General features: G+C 40.5%; 1 protein-coding gene across 2 annotated transcripts in view; it reads right to left on the bottom strand.

The window, feature by feature from the left end:
• Positions 1-2109: 2109 nt before the first annotated feature.
• The window catches only part of bbox1 (butyrobetaine (gamma), 2-oxoglutarate dioxygenase (gamma-butyrobetaine hydroxylase) 1), a 154924-nt gene continuing 132881 nt past the window's right edge, over positions 2110-24152 (bottom strand). For both annotated transcript variants that reach the window (XM_059975987.1, XM_059975986.1), the window contains exons 8-9: positions 4997-5163; positions 2110-2866 (exon numbers count right to left, since the gene is read on the bottom strand). In XM_059975987.1, coding sequence (XP_059831970.1) covers positions 2706-2866; positions 4997-5163 — 328 coding nt within the window. In that variant the 3' untranslated portion in view covers positions 2110-2705. The remainder of the gene's footprint in view (positions 2867-4996; positions 5164-24152) is intronic.

Raw genomic sequence — 24152 nt, 5'->3', positions numbered from 1 at the left:
CCCTTTAAGCATTAGCTGTCTTGTCCCAGAGTGCTACCGGTTTATGTATTCCACTTTGTTCTGACTCAACAGAAATGTGCTATCACTGAAAGCAAAAGTCTAAATGTGATCGTAAAACAAGATACTGGAAATCCAGAGTAACACACACAAAATACTGAAGGAACTTAGCAGGTCAGGCAGCATCAATGGAAAGGAATAAAGAGTTGATGATTTGAGCTGCGACCTGATGAAGGGTCTTGGCTCAAAACGTCAACAGCTACTGTCTGACCTGCTGAGCTCCTGTAGTTTGTGTGTGTTACTCTGTGACGGTGTACCTTTTACAGCAAGGTGAAAGAGTTGGCAGCTGTCAGCAGTACTGTAGTCATTTTCATATTTGTACATAGGCCCCAACATAAACGTGAGTTGTGGCCTTGAACACTTGCAGTCCGTTTCCTTCAGCCACCCCCCCCCCCCCACCCTTTGGTCTCAGCATGAAACTGCATTATGTTTCTAAATCAGGATATAAGCAACTTTCTCAATCTTTTTACGCCATGGACAAATACTGTACCATTAGGCAAGGGGTGTGTGGACCCCAGGTTGGGAACTGCATGAGTGTGGTGTTTCATTATGCCTGTTGTCTCTGTCTGTGCTGGCAGAAAGCAGGGGCTTGAGAACTGCTGATCTGGTAGTTTTGGCAAGGAATGCATGTGCATTTTGCGGATGATCCAGATTACAGCTGCATAGTGCTAGGGAAGGAAATGAACATTTAAGGCAATGTGCGAGGTACTAATCAAGCTGAATGCTTTCCCTTGTATGGTGTGGTTGAAATGACAATGATCCAAGCATCTGCAGATGATTCGCATGATTGAGCCTTGCAGATTGTAGTAAGGCTTCGGCAGATTACGAAGTGTGACACTCAATGGAGGATAAGCAAACCATTATTTGCTCTTGTAGTCACAGTATTTGTTTAGCTACCTGGCTAAGAATTGGGTTAAAACAGGGGTTCCCAACTTAGTTTATGATATGGACTACGACCATTAACCAAGGGGACCATGGACCCCAGGTTGGAAACCACTGGATTAAAAACACTTAAAGTCTCTTGCAATTATGATTATAATGCCACTGTATATAATGGGAGGTAGTTAGTCTCTGTTGGAAATGGTAATAATTGGACCAAATATACTGAAATTGTTGCTAAGATATGCAACAAAGTCAGTCTAAACTATATAAAGTATAAACCCATTATTCCAAATTCAGAAATACATTGCAGCTTTTAATTTCAAGGGCACAAATGTACTAAAGGATGTACTGTATATCTGTAAAACCCAGGTTAATTTTGGTCTTAACTGCTGATTGCCATAAACTGAATTCAGTCAGTGGTATTAAAACAAATACTTGCTGGTTAAATTAGATAGAATTATTTTGTTTTCATGTGATCCTTTACTTAATTTCATTGAATGGCTGAAGTGTGTTATTTGATTTACAATGACAGTTTCTGGGATTAATCAATTTATTACCAGTTATCCAGAATTTTCATTTGATTGAATTGGCAACTAGGTTTCTCAAACTATAAATTTGACTTCTGCGGTGGGTTTGGAATAGAGCTGTTTTTCAGTTGGATTGTACTGCATATTATCATTTGCTATAAGTGATTTTCTTTGCTAGTTTTAATCAACACAGTGCCTTGACATTTCTTCAGACTGAATTGCTGAATTTTTGTTATGATCTTTTTTACCTTTATAGAGTATTACCACTATGCAAACAATATTTTCAAAGCTAATAGAAATACTTTAATTTATATTGTTCTTTAGTTACATAATGTCCTAAATCACTTCCCCAATGAAACCCCCTGAAAGGGCCTATATTTGAACAAAGTACTACAATGCATAGTGAGGGGGGAATTAAGGATTATGGGGAAAAGGCAGGAAGGTAGAGGTGAGTCCATGGTCAGATCAGCCATGATCTTATTGAATGACGGAGCAGGCTCGACGGGTCAGATGGCCTACTCCTGCTCCTATTTCTTAAGTTCTTATGTTAACGCTCTTATTTCTAGAAGCAAGTTATTGTGAAGTACTTTGAACATACTCTTTGGTAGTATCAAATTTTAAAGAAATCAGTAATGTACAAAAATAATAACAACAACTTTATTAATATAGCACCTTTCAAACGTTAGGATGCAGGCTCAAAGAATTTTACATAGATTGTAAAGACAAATCAATATAGTCATAAAAATAAGAGACAAAATGAAAAATCACAAGACAAACATTAAATAGAATAAAATGTAATCAAATCTACCAAATTATATAAATGTAATCAACATCAATAGGTATTAAGTAATCCAGTAAGTAAAGCAAATTAAAAACTAGGCTCTTAGAGGTGTTTTGAAATATTCCACAGTACAAGCCTGGCATATCTCGGTTGGTAGAGTATACAAGATTTTTGTCGCATAAGAACAAAAGGCCACATTACCAGTTCTTATATGTATGGCTCTAGAAACCTGAAGCAAACCAGTATTTGTGGATCTAAAATTATGATTAGGGATATAGGGGAAAGACACTCCAAAATATATGGAAGAGCTAGATTATTCACAGCCTTACATACAATTAAGAGCATTTAAAAATTGATCCTAAAGGACAGAGGCAGCCAGTGTAATAATGTATGAATTGATCATATTAAGATCAATATGTATTAAAATCAGACATATTAAAATCTTCATTTTTAAGTATTTATATGTCACCATACAGTGCCTGCTTCAGGCAGCGGAGCCGTGATAGAACTTCGTCCCAATCCAGGTATGCTCCTTCTAGACGTCGATGATGAACATCAGAAGAGTGATAACTTCGTCGGCCGTGCAGTATTCTCCAGTTATCAAAGGTTAGAACATCCCCTGGAATTAAATAAAACCAAGTATTTCTTAATGTATTTTCATTAAGTACAATTCCATATATCAGATTCCGCCCGTCATCTATTCAAGTTGTGTAAATGAACATTCCTTTCACGTCCATGCACGGTATCTTGATCGTTCTTTGCAGAAGTGCTTGACAAAAACAAAAAGAAATAAACATTGTGGGAGAGAATAAAGCTAATAGGAAACTATTTTGTTAATGCTTTAGGATTAAATAGATTTAGACCTAGGGGAGGTAACTGGACTATTGTATTAAAAAAACTATGATGAAAGGGCAACGGAAACGGTTGTGCTATTATGTTAAGGTACAAAGTAGGAATTGTAAAAAGTAAATGATGGTATAGTATCCAAGGTAAGTGAAGTGAAGTAACATGAGAAGCAGCATGATGTTAATAATATGAGAGTATCAACAACATGGATATAAAATGCAAATGCAATCTTAGCATTCATTCTGAGAGGACTAGAATATAAAATCAAGGATGTAACACTGAGGCTTTATTGGTCAGACTGCACTTAGGGTTTTGTGAGCAATTTTGGGCCTCTTGTCTAAGAAAGGATGTGCTGGCATTGGAGAGGGCCTACAGAAGGTTCAGAAGAATGATCCTGGGAATGGAAGGGTTAATGTATGACAAGCATTTGATGGCTCTGAGCCTGTACTCGCTGGAGTTTAGAAGAATTGGGGGGGGGGTGTTTATTGAAACCTATTGAATACTGAAAAGCCAAGAAAGAGTGGATGTGGAGAGGCAGTTTCCTATAATAGGGGAGTCTAGGACCAGAGGGCACAGCATCAGAATAGGAGGACGTCCCTTTAGAACAGAGATGAGAAGGAATTTCTTTAGCCAGAGGGTGGGTAAATTTGTAGAATTCAATGCCACAGATGGCTGCGGTGGGCACAACATTGTGTGTATTTAGTGGAGGTTGATAGGTTCTTGATTAGTAAGGTTGTTAAAGGTTCCAGGGAGTAGACAGGAGAATGGGGTTGAGAGCGATAATAAATGATAGAATGGCGGAGCAGAGTTAATAGGTTGATTAGCCTAATTTTCCTCCTATGTCTTATGGTCTTGGAATGTATGGGGTGTCCCGGGGTGGGTGTGCCACCACTGGTGAAGGGGCTAGTCATGTCCATTCCAGGGCAGCTCACTCACCTTTGGTCCCCACCAGACACTCATCTGTGGCTTTAAGTAGCTGTTTGTATGTGACAGCAGCCACACCCCCACACTCTGCTTTGACAGGCAGGCTAAACCAGTTGAGGGTAAGCCAATGGCCTCATACCACCGAGATCGGGACATGCCTGTCCTGGCATGCAAAGTCAGCTCCGGCAAACTGGGCGGGTGAGATCTACAATGAGATCCAATGGCCAGGAAGGTGATATTACAACTCTCAGTGGAGAGCAATGGGCATGGCGAGGCACAGAAGGTGTCATGATCATTCACTACAACCACGGAAGACCCCAGTTTGTGTCGCTTGTTTGTATCACTGAACCACTGCGAAGTTGAGAGTGTTTAAATGTCCCAATGCAATGGCTTTTCCACTTCCAGCACAGATTTCCTGTCATCAGCAGACAAGATGGGCAACCATGACTTATGGAAGTGGAAGAGGTTCAAACACACAGAATTTTGAAAGAGTGAAATATATATTTTCTAAAACTTGCACCAACACCTGCACCAAAGACAGCTTATGCCATCCAGGACTGGATAATTACAGTATGTCTAAGGAGAGAGTGACCTAGGTGTTTTTTAAGAAATCATTCTGAATAATGTTCATATTAATAAAATAAAGAGAAGGGACCTATTTCTCTAGCAGATAAGCCAGTAAGTGAAGAGGAACTGATTCAAGTTTAGTTGTTGAAGGAGTGCCCTGTTTTATAAAAGTACTCATCTGAGTTTTTGGACGGCCATAGCTACCTGAACCCTGGACAAAGCAGTGTAAGCACACTGTAGGTTTCACAAATCAATGACATTTATTTCTTTTTTGTCAGGTTTCCAAGCAAATGGGGAGACCCTGTGATTTGAAGACTTGCTGCAAGATTTAAAAAAGTGGATCGCTAAAGATAAATGCATTTTGGTATTTACAGTAAAAGGCTTTTCTGATACCATCAGTAGTGTTACTTACCTGGCTCCATTTTGAAGGTGACCAAGTTTTCTGGCTTGTACATGAGAAGTACGTAGTTCTTGAGAGCAGCAAGGAATGGCTGTACTTGCTCTGCAGGCAAATTGAGGACTGAGTCCCGTGTAGCATTGTTAAAATTAATCTGAGCAACATTTCCATCATGGTCCAAGCTGCACAGAAGAAAAAGGACTTCTTAAGAATTGTATTGGAAAGTCTTTAAATAGAATAATTTTTGCATTAGCTGCGTCAAAAAAAAATTAAACCTCCAAAAGGATCACAGCCTTGTTGTGTTATGGAGACTTGCACGCCTCAATGACCCAGACAGCTATGCTGGCTGGAGTCAGGGCTTTTTGCTTTGACTCTTGGTAGGGTCACCCATGTCAAACAGGTCAAAGGGTAGAGACCAGACTAAGAGTGGTCCACAGCGCTCTTCCAGGTTTGGGGGTTCAGCTCAGGGCTAACAACCCTGACTAATCAAATGATACTGTTACAGAACAACAATGAGGAATATTTCTACATCTGTGTGCAACGGTAGAGATGGCCAAGTTCAGACACAGATGGAGGACGTAGGCCAGCAGGCATAATGGGCAGTGAGCAAGTTTGTAAAATAAAACCTTGGAGTCTATTGGAATTATTAGTAGCAAAGCCTGGTATTATTTGTCCAGTTGTACATCTTTATGATCAAGTATGATAATTTGGAAATAAAACTATATTTGTCATGACAAATTTAAACAACAGTGTTTACTGATGATTGCATGATGATACATGAAACCTCAGACTGAATGTTTAAAAGATGCTTTAAGTTTGTTGAGGCAGCAAATATATTTCTCAACAAATAGCTTTCAAATATTTTGCAGGGTCACTAAATTCTATCCTTCTGTCTCTGGAATGAAATTCTACTGTCAATCTCCTTTCATCTGCTTTTCCCCTGTTTTAATCTCTAAGGCCACATCTGCCTTCACTAGGCTTTTACTATTTTTAAGACTCTCTCTGTTCTTGTAATGTTCGCCACCTTTGTTGCTGCACAAAACACCTTTCACTTGTTATTGCTTCCTCAAGTCAGGGTAAGGAGGTGGGCAGGAGGAGGAAGAAACACAAGGTAGTAGTTGATAGGTGAAACTGGGAAGGGGGGAGGGGTGAAGTAAAGAGCAGGGAAGTCGATTGGTGGAAGGGCTGGAGAAGAGGGAATCTTATAGGAGTGGTCAGAGGCCTTGGAAGAAAGACTGGGGGGGGGGGACACTAAAGGGAGGTGATAGGCACTGCAGGAGATAAAGTGAGAAATAGAAATGGGAATGAGGAATGGCAGTGGTGGTGGGGGAGGGGTACTGGAAGTTCTCTCCTATCAGATTCCCTCTTCTCCAGCCCTTTATCTCTTTCACCAATCAACTTCGCAGCTCTTTAATTCACTCCTTCCCCTCTCCCAGTTTCACCTATTACCTACTACCTTGTATTTCTTCCTCACCTCCCCCACCTTCTTCCTGTGCCTTCTCATCCTTTTTCTCCAGTCCTGATTAAGGGTCTCGGCTCAAAATCTTGACTGTTTACTCTTTTCCATAGATGCTGCCTGGCCTGAGTTTCTCCAGCATTTTATGTGTGTTGCTTGGATTTCGAGCATCTGCAGACTTTCTTTTATTTGTGACTGAAAAATAACATCCCTATTATTATTGATAACTCTGGGCCCATACTCGTTGGAGTTTGGAATAATAGAGGGGAAACTCATTTAAGTCCAGAGAATATTGAAAGGCCTGGATTAAGTAGACATGGAGATGTTTTCGATATTGGGGTGTCTAGAACCAGAGGGCATATTCTCAGAATACAAGGACATCCATTTAGAGTAGAGATGAGGAGGGATTTGTTTAAACAGAGGGTGGTGAATCAGTGGAATTCATTGCTACAGAGAGCTACGAGGTCAGCTCATTGGATATATTTAAAATAGAGCTTGATTGCATCTTGGTTAGTAAGGACATCTTACTACAAGAAGGAGGCGGCTGAATGGGGTTGAGAGGGATAAAAAAAATCAGCTATGACGGAGTGTTGGAGCAGAATGCATGGGCCAAATGGCCTGACTGTTCCAATGTCTTATGGTCTTACTATCCTTCAAGTTAATTACAATAGTCTTGTTTCATGGCGTACTTCTCAAAATAACACACATAAATGTTGGAGGAACTCAGCGGGTCAGGCAGCATCTCAGATTTAGATTCAGTTTATTGTCATTTAGAAACCACAAATGCAATGCAGTTAAAAAATGAGACAATGTTCCTCCAGAATGATATCACAAAAGCATATGACAAAACAGACTACACCAGAAAATTCACATAACGTTTGGCAATCCCCAATCCAGAGTCCGGAGAGGCTGCTGCGTATTAATATCGTGCTACCGTCTTAGCGTGTTCCCCAGAAAGGAGCTCCAAATCCACCAAACAAGACCAAAAACTAAAGCTACAAGACCTGCACAAAACCACATAGTCACAACATATATATACAACAGTGCAAACAATAGCATAATTGATAAAAAAAAAAAGACCATGGGCACATTAAAAATAGTCCAAAGATGTTAAAAGACTATAAGTTCAAAAGAAATCACCACACAGTTTCCACAAGTCCCCAGGGCCCCGACAGACTTTCCATCCCACGCTGGCGGCAGAAGTTCCTGCTAGGAACTTCCACGGCGCCGCCCGACTCAGCCTCGCAGATGCAGCAGACAATGAAAGCTCCGTCCAAACCAGCCTCGCAGACGCAGCACACACCGAAAGCGACCTGACCGCAGCGGACTCCGAGTCCGTCGAACCTCTGAGCCGACGACCATCCCTTCCGGCACAGCTTCTCCGAGCACCATCCTCTGCCGAGCGTATTAAGACGGTCCCACCAACGGCCATCGGCAACGCGACCCTGAGGACTGGGGGCCTGTTCTTCCCAGCAGAGTCCCGGACCTCACAGCAGCAGCAGCAATGAAGGAGGTCTTCCTGGAGATTTCCAGATGTTCCTCCGTGCTCCGACGTCTGTTTTCAATCGATTATGATTGTGCACGGCACCCCACTTCACAAATAACAGATAATCAGCTCCGGAGTGGCCGCTGCAAGCTGCGTCGTGCCGCCATCTTGGATCAAATCTATGGAAAGGAATAAAGTGTCGTAATTTCAGGCCAAGACCCTTCATCAGGTCTCAGCCCAAAATGCTGATCCTTTATCTTTTTTCTAGAGATGCTGCCTGACCGGAGAGGTCCTCGGTCATTTTGTATGAGTTGCTCAAGGTTGTCAGCATTTGCAGAATCTCTTGTATCTCTGATACGAGGTGTGTCAGAACTCCCAGTAGGTTATGGGGCCAAAATGGACATTGAACCTGTAGCTCACCAAATGTGTTCAATGACAATAAGCTCAACTTGGTTTGATGTGTGGGAGTTTGGGTTGGACTGACCAGTACCTTCCCTGCTTTTGTGTTACTGGTATGGATGTCTGGGTTCCTGAAAAGCTCTCATTCTTCAGTTAGGTCCAGTCCAATGATTTAAAAACCAGGTACCATTTTCAGATAGCAAAAAGCAAACAGCTTGAAAGTCGGTCAGCAGGGGGAAAAATACACCTGAGACATGTTGTGGGTAATCATTAAGATGTGGAGCCTGTTATGAATATTGTATGTGTTCACCTGGATAGTCACTTAACAGCGAATCAGTGCAGATGTTCTGCGAAAATCCTGGATCTTTACAAAATGTTATTTGTAAACAAAAATTAGGGCAGCAATGTGCAGATCATTCAGGGGAAAAAAGAAAACTTGATCCAGGGATGTGACTATTGACTTGGCAACAGCATTAACAAATCCGTGTCTAACAAAAATAGTGTTGCTATGGTAACAGGAACACAAAATGCATTTTGAAGGCAGCAAAAGCTTTTCACTTAATGGGATGTGCACCTGAGTTTGACAGCCCCCGTGCACATTGACAGCTGGGAGAGACAATTCAACTGTTTAACAGTCCAATGTAAATTACATATTAATACAAAATTACAAAGAGCACCAAACAGTGTCTGAGTACTTCTACTTCTTGTTGGGATATCACGTGGCATGACCCCAGATCGAGAGGTGTTGCACTTAAAACTCACGTGCCTTTGTCCACAGTGTACTCAGAGGGAACGCACGCTTTGGTGAATGATTTGATGATGTGTTGCAATTCTGAGCATTCATAAATGTATGTGTTGCTTGCATAATTGCAAAGGTTTTGGTGACTCTGTTTCAAGAGTGTAGGCGATGGAATGTTGAACAGTTTCCCATCATTTCTGAAGATTGGCTCCAGTCCCTGTAGAAAATGTGTTGGAAAAATGCAGCAAGGAAATTTGGGAATTACTGGGACAAAGATGCAGCCTTGTTTAACACTAGTCTTCATTGAGGTTGGTACTGTTGGAGACCTGCTCTGGCTTGCATTAGTAGTGGAAGTTAAGTCTTCTCTGGTCAACTCAATTTTAGATGTTCTACTGTCACTACCAGGTGATTGAGTCAAAGTGTAGCTTTCCTTTTGTAAATATTGCACAGTGAAGATCATATTCACTGTTTCTCTTTGTGGATGGAATGGACACTGAGACAGAGGGAAGCTACTCTTTGGCTGAGTGCTTAGATTGTTGAGGAAGACCCTGGCAGTGGATCCCTATGTAGAAGGTAGTGAACCTTCTCAGCAGCTACTATTGACGTATTCATTAGTGTTACAGCATCTCTAAGCACCAAATGTGGACAACGAAACTGTGGATTTCTGACTTGTCACTACTGAGTTTTGAAATTCAGGGCATTACCATCTGCTTCTTTGTTATTTTTCAGTTTAGGTAGGGCATTCTTGACAACTTGTTGATCAAGATGGTGGTGGGACTGGCTTAAGTATTTGGTGTGGATGCAATCCAGAGCAACAGTTGAGAAGGCCTTTTGAAGTATTCTTTCCAGTGGCTATTGACTGCCCCTGATGAGTTCTTATCTTTTGTCTCCTTTTGGAAATGTATTTTCCAAGATAGGAGCACAAGTCTTCCTTGGTCTCATCTGAAATTTCATGGTTGCAGCTATGTACTCATGACCTTATAGTGTGAGGTGCAGAGTTACTAAGTCCTCTGTTAATTCATTAGGGGCAGTTGATAAGTTGCTGGATAAGTTCATTTATCTTTGCCACTTCTTAATTTCCTTTCAATATTCCTGTTGAACTTGACCATGTCCCTTATTCTTTGTGACCCTATGTACACAACCTCAGACTTGATACTTTGAGGCATTTTTGGCTCCTTGGTAATAAGGTCACACAACATTACTGTGAAAGGACATAGGCTTTAACTTCAAGTACAAGGCACAATAAAATGACAGCAACCAGGCCAGAGATAAAATTAACTTTTTGAAGCACTACTATGTAATCAATATAATTTATCCTAGCATTCCCTCCAAGAAGTGGCAATGAGATTGGTGATATTTGTAATAATACAGTCTATCAGTAGATGGCAGCAACTTTGAATCCTTGAAGTTCCACAATAGTTGATGATGGATATTGCTACTAAGCAACTATGGAGAAGTTGTTTAATACAGAATGTTATGTAAGGAATACACAATAAATAACCAGCAGAGCTCACTCATCAAGCCAATGAGATGTTTCCCAATAGACTGGCACTAAACTTTCAGCATGGCAGTTCAGGCTGGGTAGACAGGTGTGTCTACTGTTCTAATTGTGGAGAATTTAGTTCTGCTGTGATATTTTGGCTGGTTAAACTTCAGTAGCAGCCACAGACACTTTCGATGGCAATGTCTCTGTCAATTTGTAGACAAACCTGTTAGACTGCACAAAGAACATCAGGCTGCAATAAAAGATAACAACAGAAGCACTCAGAAAGGCAAGTAGATTTTGAGGAAAGATAGAAAATAATGAACATTTCAGTTTGATAAGAGGGTCCTTACCAGCAGTGTTAACTCTGCTTTTCTTTCCAATGGTGCTGTTAGATTTGTTTTTCAGCATTTTTGTTAAGTTTATCACTCTCAGAGCTATTTTCTTTACTGCTACAATATTCTAAATGAGCTTTGGGGAGGGGGGAGATGTGGAGAGGGGAGATTCTGGAATTCTCTGCCTTAAAGTGGATGTTTGATAGTACACTCCTACATTACATTTAAAACATGTGGATGTGTACTTGAAGAGTTATGTTCTGCAGGGCTGTGGTTATATGTAAGAAACAAAAGAAAAACTAGGCATTTTGGCCTCTTGTACCTGCATTCCCATTCATTAAGATCATGGTTATTTTGAAAGGCAATGCTCCTTTCCTGTAATACCCTCAAATCACTTAATGTCTAAAATCTAACAATCTCTTGAATACACTCTATGGCTTAGCTTTCAAATCTCACTTGAGTAGGGAATTCTAAAATTGGAATTCAGTCGGGGAAAGTGTGAAGTGATTCACTTAGGAAGGTCAAATTTGAAGGCAGAGTATAGGGTAATGACAGGATTCTTAGCAGTGTGGAGGGTCCTTGTCCATGGATCCTTCAACATTGCTGCGCAAACTGATATGGTTGTTAAGAAGGCGTATGGTGTGTTGGCCATCACTAGATGGGGAATTAAGATGTCATGTTGCATCTTTATGAAACTCTGGTTATACCACACTTGGAATATTGTGTTCAGTTCTGGTTGCCTCATTAAAAGAAGGATGTGGAGGCTTGAGAGAGTGTGCAGAGGACATCTACAAGGGTGCTGCCTGGATTAAAGAGCATGCCTTTTGAGGAAAGGTTGAGTGAATTAGGGCTTTTCACTTTGGAGTGAAAGAGGATGAGAGGTGACTTGAACGCATTGCCAGGGTTGGAGGCAGAGGTAGTCACAATAGGGGTATATGGGAACATGGATAATTGAAAAATAGAGGGCAATGTTGGAGGGAAGCATTAAAAAGTCAGTACAACATTGTGGCCGAATGCCTGTAATGTGCTGTTATGTTCTAATGTGTTTTGAATCATTAATCCCTTATTTTGAAACTGACCATTAGTTAGCATTATAGAGAAATGCAGTGTAGGCCTTGAGCCCACTGTGTTCACACAAACCATCGGGCATCTGGTTATAGTAATCCAATTTCCCATCTTATTCTCCCTACCTTCCCATCAAATTCCCTGAGACCTACCAGTCACCAACAAGTAGGGGAGAAATCAACCATTCTGTTCACTTTTCAGAGGAAACCTAGTATGTGAGGAAGCCCTGGATTGGGCCAGAGTCACCATAGTGGAGAGGTAGCAACCTTACTATCTGCCACTATACCATTTTCTTTGAATTTCTGGCATCTGCCCAGTATTTTGGATTGTAGAATTACCTGTCATCACCACAGCTTTCAGTGTAGTCTACCTGTAAACAAATACTGTAAGTGCAGATTTTTGTCAGCATCCTGTCTTACAAACTCCTTAAGATGACAATGATCTCATTATGATCCAATTAGTGGAATATAAAGCACCAATTGATAATCCACATTTTAAATACAGATTTTTTAATGTCTGATAGCAATTTGAATATAAACCAAATAGTTCATAAACATTCACAATTGTACCTTATGAAATTAAGGTTATCAGTATTTGGTTACAAGGTAGTAAAATCAAACTACATCCCACAAGTGTGATACGCAGAAACAATTCAGTGTCCCCACAGAAATGTCAAGCATCACTGGCAAGTTGCTTTGCTTGAGTTCTGATTATATTGGGAAAATCAAGTAATGTTGAACCCAAGGCTCATTAACATACTCAATTGTTCTGCAGAGGAAATCACAATTTGATTTGATAATTTTGCATGGGCACATCACTACTTTTTGCCACTCAATGGCCATTGAAATGTTGGCTGTTTCAAAACTGGATCACTTGGGGTTGCAGGCACAATTCTTTATTAGGTACACTTCCTCGATAATGCAAATATCTAATCAGCCAATCCTGTGACAGCAACTCAATGCATAAAAGCAAGCAAGACATCATCGAGAGGTTCATTTGTTGTTTGGGCTAAACACCAGAATGGGGAAGAAATGTGATCTAAGTGACGTTGACTGTTGGTGCCAGATGGGGTAGTTTGAATATTTCAGAAATTGCTGATCTCCTGAGATTTTCACATACAGCAGACTCAAAAAAAAAAAAATCCAGTAAACGGTGGTTCTGTGGATGAAAATGCCTTGTTAATGAGAGGAGCCAGAGGAGAATGGCCAGAATGGTTCAAGCTGACAGGAAGGTCACAGTAACTCAAATAATCATGTTACAAAAATGGTATATGGAAGAGCATTTCCGAATGCACAACATGTCGAACATTGAAGTGGATGGGCTATGAACATACTACTCATGGTCGTTTTATTAGTTACAGAAAGTACTCAATAAACCTGGCGACTGAGTGTACTTGCTAGATTCTTAAATGTGTGTCATTTTCATACAAAATGAGACTATTGTGTTAATTGATGTATCTTTACTTCAATAGCATACAAAATTCAAGCATTTCCATTTTAATGAATGTATTGTTTGAAGTGAGTAAATCTTGGGTTTAATAGAGTCAGCTTTCACAGAGTGGTTGCATTGTTCCAAATACAGTGGATTTTGGTTAAATTGGCCATCAGTTAATCGGAGAAGCTGCAGGACGCCTCTTAAAGAAGAAAAAGAAATCAAGATAATTTCCTGGATTCTCTTTGTTCATTTGGGACACTATGCCACTAAATTGGGGTAGGAGACTGTTAGTCAACAATTACTTACAAAAAATGCATGCACTTCTGAGGATGTTAGATACTACACCAAGCTTAGAGTGGAGTTTTTAAAAATCATCAATTTTGTGTGCTTATGTTCAAAAAGCAGTGATTTTTGTCACTGATAACTGATAAGAAATATGTAGCAGTACAACTCAGAACAGCTTTGCTCACTGCAGTTTCAAGCATTCAGGCTTGGAGATGTCAGAAATGTCCAGCAGTGAAAACAAAACGATTTCACTACTTCAACAAGGTAGGACCTTCAAAGACTTTGAAAGTATTGATACTCATCTTCAATGTTACAATGAAAATGAAGATTTAGGGGTGCAATCGTCGAAAATTGTATGACAGGAGTCCATTATGTACACTAGGTTGTCTGTTCTGATTTTGTTAACTTATAGCCAATCAGAACACACAGCACGTACACTGGATGAATTCCTCCATCTATAACTATTAGGAACTATTACACAACTTTATAATGCTGTAGTAGTATTGATAATATTCTAATTTGTTCTGAATTTCATTTAACTACTCAATTTTTTACCCAGTTAAAGGGTAGCTTTTTTTTATATACCTTTTTAGCAATGTCCATGAAACTTCTGCTAATTCAGGTAGCTGGTTAATTGGGCCAAAATTTACTGGTTCTGATGTGTCCTGATTAACCAGAAACCACCGTATTATATTAAGAGGTTTTTTATATAGTTGCCTGTTTTCAATCCTTATTATGGTAACAATTACATGGCAATTAATTTTGAAATACTCTGCCACAAGGCAATTTTTCAAACTTGTGTCCGTGAATGGGAAGTTCAATTGCCATCAACATGTAGCTTCCCAGAATTTTGCAGCAACTCCTAAATTTTTCATACCAGTCGACTTTGGAAAAAGATGTTCTGTTGCTTATTCATATGTATTCATTGTTTTCATATTAATAAAATATAACAGAGACAGAATGGAAATAAATGTAACATTTTAGAAAACATGTTCAAAAATTATTGATATTAATCTTTTAAAAAGACCATTGAAAAGGAACTATTTCTCAATAGCATTGTTATTGTACCTTATAACATGAGAAATGTGAATGTGAAATTATAAATTTTGTATATTCATAAAAATTCAGGGGAAGGAAAATAAATAATTTGAAACTTTTGCTGCTACACTAACAATGATAAATCTTTTACAGCTGGCTTATATTTGATTGTACCGACAGCTATGATTCAAGCTATATAGGACCCTGGTCAGACCCCACTTGGAGTACTGTGCTCACAACAGGAAGGATGTGAAAGCCATAGAAAGGGTGCAGAGGAGATTTACAAGGATGTTGCCTGGATTGGGGAGCATGCCTTATGAGAATAGGTTGAGTGAAATCGGCCTTTTCTCCTTGGAGCGACAGAGGATGACAGGTGACCTCAAGAGGTTTATAAGATGATGAGAGGCATTGATTGTGTGGATAGTCAGAGGCTTTTTCTCGGGGCTGAAACAGTTGCCACAAGAGGGCACATGTTTAAGGTGCTGGGGAGTAGGTACAGAGGAGATGTCAGGGGTAAGTTTTTTACTCAGAGAGTGGTGAGTGCGTGGAGTGGGCTACCGGCAATGGCGGTGGAGGCGGATACTGTAGGGTCTTTTAAGAGACTTTTGGATAGGTACATGGAGCTTAGAAAAATATAAGTCTATAGGTAAACTTAGTAATTTCTAAGGTAGGGGCATATTCGACACAACTTTGTGGGCCGAAGGGCCTGTATTGTGCTGTAGGTTTTCCATGTTTCTCGGTTTAAGTCTACTCAGACTTGACCAAGTTCGTCATTGAAAAAAATGACTCACATAAATAGTCATGGTGACTGCAATACATTCAGTATTGGCTGTTTATAAGAGTGAATATTCAGTGCTCACTCACAAACAAGCTAAGTAAAACATACAGTACTGTGCAAAAGTCTTAGGCACATCTGTACAGCTAAGATGCCCAAGACTTTTGCACAGTACTGTATTTGTCAACATGGAGTGGACAGCGAGTTTGGAAATCTGTTAGGGAACAAAGGATGTTGGGTATGATGAGGGTGAAGTGCCACAGGAGGGTGTGAGATGGGTGGCAGAGAAGGACTGCCAGGGCAGGGTTGGTGCGGGTACAGACACACCAAACCCTGAGATACCAGGCAAGGTCATTTGATTCTAAACAATTGGTTTATTGATCACTACAGAAAGTCTATCTGGTGCTTCCTGCTCCCTGCGCTCTCCCTTCCCCTTTTCCCAACCATGATTCCCCTCTCCCTGCCCCCTTCCCACTCTCAGTCCACAAGAGAGACCCATATAAGAATTAGGTTTATCATCACTCCCATATGTCATGACATTTTGTGTGGTAGAAGTAGAGTGTAATACATAAAATTACTACAGTACTGCGCAAAAGTCTTAGGTACCAGAGCTATATATATACCTGTATATGCCTAAGACTTTGGCACAGTACTGTATATGCAGAAAAAAGACATTGCCAACTGGCCCAATCATTATTACACCAATAATGAAGGGCATACCATGTCTGTGAGGATTTCAAAACTTATTACTTAATTGCATATGTTCTCATAATAGTCTAGCTGGCACCAAAGCTGGGAAAGCATCTCACTACTTTTGGGTTGTAAAAAAATATGCTCTGCTTCATTTGGCAGTAAAGATAATCATTATGCATCTTTTATTATTGATGGTGATTTGAAGAATTGAAGGGCGGCACTGCATGTCACACGCCAACAAAATTTTTGTCTGTGCCATAGGTTTGCCATGCCTGCCTTAGATTAAATGCTCAACCTTTTGTCCTTGGTATTGGAAATGCAAATTTTTATGGACATTCAAAGTTAAGTCTGTGAACAGCTAAAACAAACACCCTCCTTCACAAAGCAGTTTCCCCTTGCTAACTTTGTAAGCCCTGCCATTGCGATTGGCTTCTCAATGTGTGGGTATAACTTATCAGAGTGAATTTGCTAAATTAGTAAAAGGAGGGCTAAACAACACAAAGTACAGCAACACAACCCATCTGGTCAATGATCTTCAATATAGACACAAACTTCACTTCTTTGAGATATCCTCACTTCACAGCTTCCAACCTTGTCATGCTTCAGGCCTACACGGCCTGCTGCTGTCATCTACCCCAGATCTACAAGCACCTGTATAGGCAAACCCATTGTTCTCAGCCGCTCGTGTTCCAATGAACAGATTTCTTCCGACCTCAATTCCATCATTCTCCCCGGCCAAGTTTCTTCCCACTTTAATTTGAGTCAATTTGGAGGCCTTCAGCAGTTTCCAATTTCCTGGTCCCAACTGGTTCATTTTCACCAAAGACATACAATCCCAGTACATCTCCATAGCACAATGGGTGAGTTTGGAAGAACTCTGTTTCTTCCAGTCAGATGCCTAACGGATTGCCCTCCACCAGCACACTTCTTTTCCTGGCTGAACTTGTCCTCCAACTCCACTCACTTTTTCCTGATCAAAGGTGCAGTTTTGGTACTCATATGGGGCCCTGCCTACATCTTTAGCCTTCTGAGCTCAACATTTTCACCAACTTTGGATAATTTACTCTTTATTACAGCATCTTGTCAAAGGCCTTCTGAAATTTCAAGTAAACAACACTCACTGACGCTCCTTTCTCCACTCTGCTTGTTTTGTATTTCCTCAAAGAATTCCAACAGTTTTGTCAGGCAAACTTCCCCCTTAAGCAAACCATGCTGACTTCAGCCTACTTTATCATGTGTCTCCAGGGTAAATACAAGCAGGCTTTTTCCACTGAGGTTGTGTGACACTACAAATAGAGGTCATGGGTTAAGGGTGATAGGAGAAATGATTAAGGGGAACACAGAGGAAAATTCTTCACTCAGGGTGGTGAGAGTGTGAATGAGGAACTTGGAAAGGTACATAGATAGGAGGCGTATGCAGGGCTATGGTCAGGTGCAGGTTGATGGGACTAGGCAGATTAATGATTTGGCATGGACTGTTTCTGTGCAGTAGAGTTCTATGACTTCATGACTCTATAACCACTGGAGCCAGGCTAACTGGCCTATAATTTCCTTTTATCTAGGTCCCTCTTTTCTTAAAGAGTGGAGTGACATTTGTAGTTGTCTAGTTCGCTAGAGCCATTGCAGAATCTAGTGATTCTTGTAAGATCATTATTAATGCCTGCATAATCACCTCAGCTACCTCTTTCAGATCGGTCAAGGTGACTTATCTATGTACTTTAAGACCTTTCAGCTTCCCAAGCACCTTCTCCTTTGTAATAACAACTACACTCGCGTCTGCCCTGACACTCGAATTTCTGGCATACAGCTTGTGTTTTCATACAGTGGAGAATGAAGCAAAATACATATTAAGTTCATTTGTCATTAATTTGGCCACCATCACTACCTTTCCAGCAGGCCAATATCTACTCTTGCTTCTCTTTTACTCTTTATATATCTGAAAAAAACTTTTAGATATCGTCTTTTATATTATTGGCTCTTTTACCTTCATATTTGATCTTTTCTTTCATTATGGCTTTTTTAGTTGACTTCAGCTGGTTTTAAAAGCTTCCCAATCCTCTACCTTCCCACTAATTTTTGCTATGTTATATGCCCCATTCTTTGCTTTCATGTTGTCTCTGACTTATCTTGTCAGCCTTAGTTGCCTTACCTCCCTCTTTAATACTTCATTATCTTTGGTATGTATCTATTCTGTGCCTTCTGAATTGCTCCCAGAAATCCAGCCATTGCTCTTCTACCATCATCTTCTACTGTCCCAAACAGCTCCAACCAGCTCCTGTCTCATGACTCTGTAAACCCCTGTTCTCCACTATTAATACTGATACATCTGACTTTAGCTTCTCCCTCTCAAACAGCAGGGTGAATTCAATCATATTATGATCCCTACATCCTAATGGTTCCTTTACCTTAAGCTCCCTAATCAAATCTGGTTCATTAAGTGACACCCAATTCAGAAATGCCTTTCCCCTAGTGGGCTCAACCTCAAGTTGCTTTAAAAAAGCATCTCATTGGCAAGTCCCCTCTCTTAAAAGAAAGCGCCAATCTAATTTTCCCAATCTTCCTGCATATTCAAATTCCCATGATTAATTTTTTTACATGCCTTTCCTGTCCCCTGTTGTAATTTTGTACCCCACATCCTGACTACTGTTTGGAGGTCTGTATATAATTCCCTTCAGGGTCTTTTTAGCCTTACAATTTCTTAAGTCTGCCCACATGGATCCTACAACTTCTGATCCTATGTCACCTCAGCTTATCATTTCATTTTTACCAACAGAGCAACCCCACCCTCTCTGCTGACTTGCTTGTTCTTATGACACAATGTGTATCCTTGGATGTTAAATTTCCAACTATGCTCTTCTTTCAGCCATGATTCAGTAATGCCCACAAGGTTGACCTGTCAATCTCTAACTGCTCCACAAGATCATTTACCTTATTCTATATACTGCATGTATTCAAATTTAAAACCTTCAGTGCTGTATTCATCATCCTTTTTGCTTTAGTCCCCATGTTACATTTTATCTCATCCCACTGACTGCAATTTTGCCCTATTATCTGCCTGTCCTTCCTTCACAGTCTCACTACTGTTACATACCCCGTGGGTATCTTTTGACTGTCTTATGACCATGATGTAATTGAGTATCTAGTGAGCATGATGTAATGGTCTTGTGATGGTGGGGTAATGTAATTTCCCTCCAGTGTGAGGTCACATGATGTAATTTTCCCACCAGTCATGTGATGGAATGTTCCAACAGGTATAAAACGAGAAAGCCTTGCTGTGACGCAGGTTAGTTAATTGTTTAATTCGTCAGTTACTCCGTTATGCTGCACATTTGTCTCATGATGCAGTTTTGTTTTAAAGTGGAGTTTTACTTTCTACTGTAAGTTGTGCTGGCAGTTTTTCAAATCACTACTAGTTATGTTTGATGTATCTTTGATTTAATTTTAAAGTCTTATTGAAGAGTGAAGATTTACCGAAGTACGGGAACCAGAAGGATCGAGTAAAGCTGGTGTCGTCAGCAGTAATACGGGATCAACCTTATTGTATCTTCGTTCAAAGACATAGTAACCTGCATCGGCAATAATCCCTGCTGTAAGAGCAGAAAGAGTTGGGCGCAGTGTTACTCGCCAAGGAAAAGGTCAGTTCCTTTAAGCCGTTTTTATTTCCTTCATCGTAAATCCTTCGGGCAAGGCATGTTTTGGTTGGGATCAGCAATAATGTCACGTCATCGAGGAATTTGTTACTTCAAGGAAGTCTCTCCTAATTAACTGTATAAATCATTTGGACTTTTGCAATTGCCACTTTAAGAACTGTTTTCACATTTATCGCTTTAAGAACTGTGATATCACAAATCAATATGTTGTGAAAAAAGATCACTCCCTCTTGTCACTCCCTACTTGAACATAGTTCTTTCCTTTTGCTTGTTTTTTCTTTCCACTCTTTTCTATAAGTGTATACCTCAGATAAATACTTTGTGGAGATTTGTGATATATATGATTATATGATATATATGTACAATGTCTGAAATACATCTTATGGAGATGTTTGTTTAATGATGAACTTCAATAAAAAAAAGTAAATTACAAAAAAAACTGTGTTCGCATTTATCGCTTTAAGAACTGTTCAAGTTGCCGTATAGCAGTTAACTTCCGGTTAAGTTAGTCGTTTGTTTACTTTTCATTTTTCTTGAGCAGTGTTTACTAAATGTTTATTTGTTTATAAAACTGGATTCAATTCTATATTCATTGTTGCCATATTGTAACACTAACACTGCATCTACTTGTCTATGAACTGTCCCATTCCCATCCCTATGCCAAATTAGCTTAAACCCTCCCCAACAGCTCTAGGAAACCTGCCTACAAGGATATTGGTCCCTCTTGGGTTTTAGGTGTAACCCACCCTTTTCGTGCAGGTGACACCTTCCCCAAAAGAGATCTCAATGATCCAGAAATCTGAAATCTTGCCCCCTGCACTAACTGCTCAGCCGCACATGCATCGGCCAAATCATCCTATTGCTATCCTCACTGGCTTGTGACACAGGCAGTCTCAATACACAATGCATCTACTTGTATATAAGCTGCCCCATCTTCACTCTGGTTCCCATCCCCATTCTTCCGGACTTAATAAATGCCTGTATAGAGTCCTGATGAGGGGTTTCAGCCTTAAACGTCAACTGTTTATTCCTTTGCATAGATGCTGCCTGACCTGCTGTGTTTCTCCAGCATTTTGTATGTGTTACATGTATTGAGTTGCTGAGAATAGAAGAAACACAGATCACATATGCCAGGCAAAGTGAAACAGAGAAGTGGGGTGAGATCTATGGAACCTGTGAGGAAAAGATATTTCCTGAAATGATTAAGCTCTCTACTTTGGCTTGAGGCCTGCAACAGAACAAAGCACAACATGAAGAGCAATAGCTGTATCTTTGGAACCCAAAGATAGAAGGCAAAGAAAGAGTGAGATGGAGAATTAAAGCAACAGCTAACTAGAGGCAGTGGGTTGACCTTGTGGACTATATGACAATTTCTCCAAGGAAGAAGAGAGCATGCCGAAAGCACTGGATGCCACAGACTAGAAGAAATGTAAGTTAATTGCTGCTTCTGTTTATTTCAACATCCAGCGGAAAAAAATCTACTTCTGTTCTACTTATTTATCCAGTCTCTTGAGATTGAGGACTTGCCTCCATTCCTGGTCTGTTGGTTCTGAGGCTGATAACGAGGCCATCCTTGAACTATGATTGTGGGTCCTGACTCTTCAGCCAAAAAAACGTGTGGGTGGAAATGGTATGTTTTTTTTGTATTATGGGATAGCTGATAACTACCAACTATAATGTGGGCTTCACAGAGGAAAGTTATGAAGGAAGTACATGAGAGACAAAGTGGAATAGAAGCAGACAATTTAAAAAAAACATTTAATTGGGGTGGGGGAAATGTGATGCTATTAGGCAGAAACTTGGGAGCATAAATTGGGATCAGATGTTCTCAGGGAAATGCATGGCAGAAATGTGGCAAATGTTTAGGGAATATTTGCATGGTGTTCTGCATAGGTACGTTTCATTGAGGCAGGGAAAGGATGGTAGAGTAAAAGAACCATGGCTTACAAAGGATGTAGTAAATCTAGTTAAGAAGAAAAGCTCATGACCGGTTCAAGAAACTGGGTACTGTTAGAGCTGTAGAAAATGATAAGGTTGCTAGGATGGAGCTGAAGAATGAAATTATCAGAGCAGAAGGGGCCATGAGAAGGCCTTGGTGAGCAGGATTAAGGAATTCCCCAAGGCATTCTACAAGTATGTGAAATGCAAGAGGATGAGCCATGTGAGAATAGAACCAATCAGGTGTGATAGTGGAAAAGTGTGCAGAGTCGGAGGAAATTAGGGAGGTACTTATTGAATACTTTGCTTCATTATTCACTAGAGACAAGGGCATTGGCAATTGTGGGAATGACTTACAGCAGACTGTAATGCTTGAGCATATAGACATTAAGAAAGAGGATGTACTGGAACTTTAAGAGATAATTTGCCTGGTCAGCATCAGAATCAGGTTTATTATCACTGGCATGTGATGTGAAATTTGTTAACTTAGCAGCGGCAGTTCAATGCAATACACAATCTAGCAGAGAGAGAAAAAAAAATAAAACATAATAAATAAACAAGTAAATCAATTATATATATTGAGTAGATTATTAAAAAATGCACAAAAATAGAAATACTGTATATTAAAAAAGTGAAGTAGTGTCCAAGGGTTCAATGTCCATTTAGGAATCGGACAGCAGAGGGGAAGAAGCTGTTCCTGAATCACTAAGTGTGTGCCTGCAGGCTTCTGTACCTCCTACCTGATGGTAACAGTGAGAAAAGGGCATGCCCTGGGTGCTGGAGGTCTTTAATAATGGACGCTGCCTTTCTGAGACACCGCTTCCTAAAGGTGTCCTGGGCACTTTGTAGGTTAGTGCCCAAGATGGACCTGACTAGATTTACAACCTTCTGTAGTTTCTTTTGGTCCTGTGCAGTAGCCCCTCCATACCAGACAGTGATGCAGCCTGTCAGAATGCTCTCCATGGTGCAACTATAGAAGTTTTTGAGCGTATTTGTTGACATGCCAAATCGCTTCAAACTCCTAATATAGTATAGCAGCTGTCTTGCCTTCTTTATGACTACATCGATATGTTGGGACCAGGTTAAATCCTCAGAGATCTTGACACCCAGGAACCTGAAGCTGCTCACTCTCTCCACTTCTGATCCCTCTATGAGGATTGGTATGTGTTCCTTTGTCTTACTCTTCCTGAAGTCCACAATCAGCTCTTTTGTCTTACTGACGTTGAGTGCCAGGTTGTTACTGCAGCACCATTCCACTAATTGGCGTATCTCACTCCTGTATGCCCTCTCGTCACCACCTGAGATTCTACCAACAATGGTTGGGTTGTATCATCAGCAAATTTATAGATGGTGTTTGAGCTATGCCTAGCCACACAGTCATGTGTAAACAGAGAGTAGAGCAATGGGCTAAGCACACACCCGAGGTGTGCCAGTGTTGTCAGCGAACAGGATGAAGTCAAGGATCCAATTACCGAGGGAGGTACAGAGGCCCAGGTTCTGCAACTTCTCAATCAGGATTGTGGGAAAGATTATATTAAATACTGAGCTATAATCGATGAACAGCATCCTGACGTAGGTGATTGTGTTGTCCAGGTGGTCTAAGGCTGTGTGAAGAGCCATGGAGATTGTGTCTGCCGTTGACCTATTGTGATGATGGGCAAATTGTAATGGGATATACCGCAGGCTACTGTGGGAGGCGAGGGAAGAGATTGCTGAGCATCTGCATCATCAATAGGGAGAAGTACCAGAGGACTGGAGGGTTGCAAATGTTGTTCTTTTGTTCAAGGAAGGGAGCAGAGATAATCCAGGAAATTATACACCAGTGAATCTGGAGAGACATAATCTGATTAGGGATAGTCAGCATGGCTTTGTCAAGAGCAGGTCATGCCTTACGAGCCTGATTGAATTCTTTGAGGATGAAACAAAACATGCTGATGAAGGTAGAGCAGTGGATGTAATGTATATGGATTTCAGCAAGGCATTTGATAAGGTTCCCCATGCAAGTCTCATTCAGAAAGTAAGGAGGCATAGGATCCAAGGAGACCTTGCTTAGTGGATCCAGAATTGGCTTGCCCATAGAATGCAAAGGGTGGCTATAGATGGTTCATATTCTGCGCAGAGGTTGGTGACCAGTGGTGTTCTGCAGGGATTTGTTCTGTGACCACTCATATTTGTGATTTTTATAAATGACCTGGATGATGAAATAGAAGGGTGGGTTAGGAAGTTTGCTGATGACACAAAAGTTGGAGAGTTGTGGATAGTCTGGAAGGTTGTCAGAGGTTACAGTGGGACATCGATAGGATGCAGAACTAGGCTGAGAAGTGGCAGATGGAGTTCAACCCAGATAAGTGTGAAGTGGTTCATTTTGTTAGGTCAAATTTAAAGACAATATAGT

Source organism: Hypanus sabinus, chromosome 7 (assembly GCF_030144855.1).
Source record: "Hypanus sabinus isolate sHypSab1 chromosome 7, sHypSab1.hap1, whole genome shotgun sequence".
Taxonomy (NCBI): Eukaryota; Metazoa; Chordata; class Chondrichthyes; order Myliobatiformes; family Dasyatidae; genus Hypanus; species Hypanus sabinus.
The sequence above is the reverse complement of the archived record's forward strand: the minus strand, read 5'-3'. Positions and strand labels throughout refer to the sequence as shown.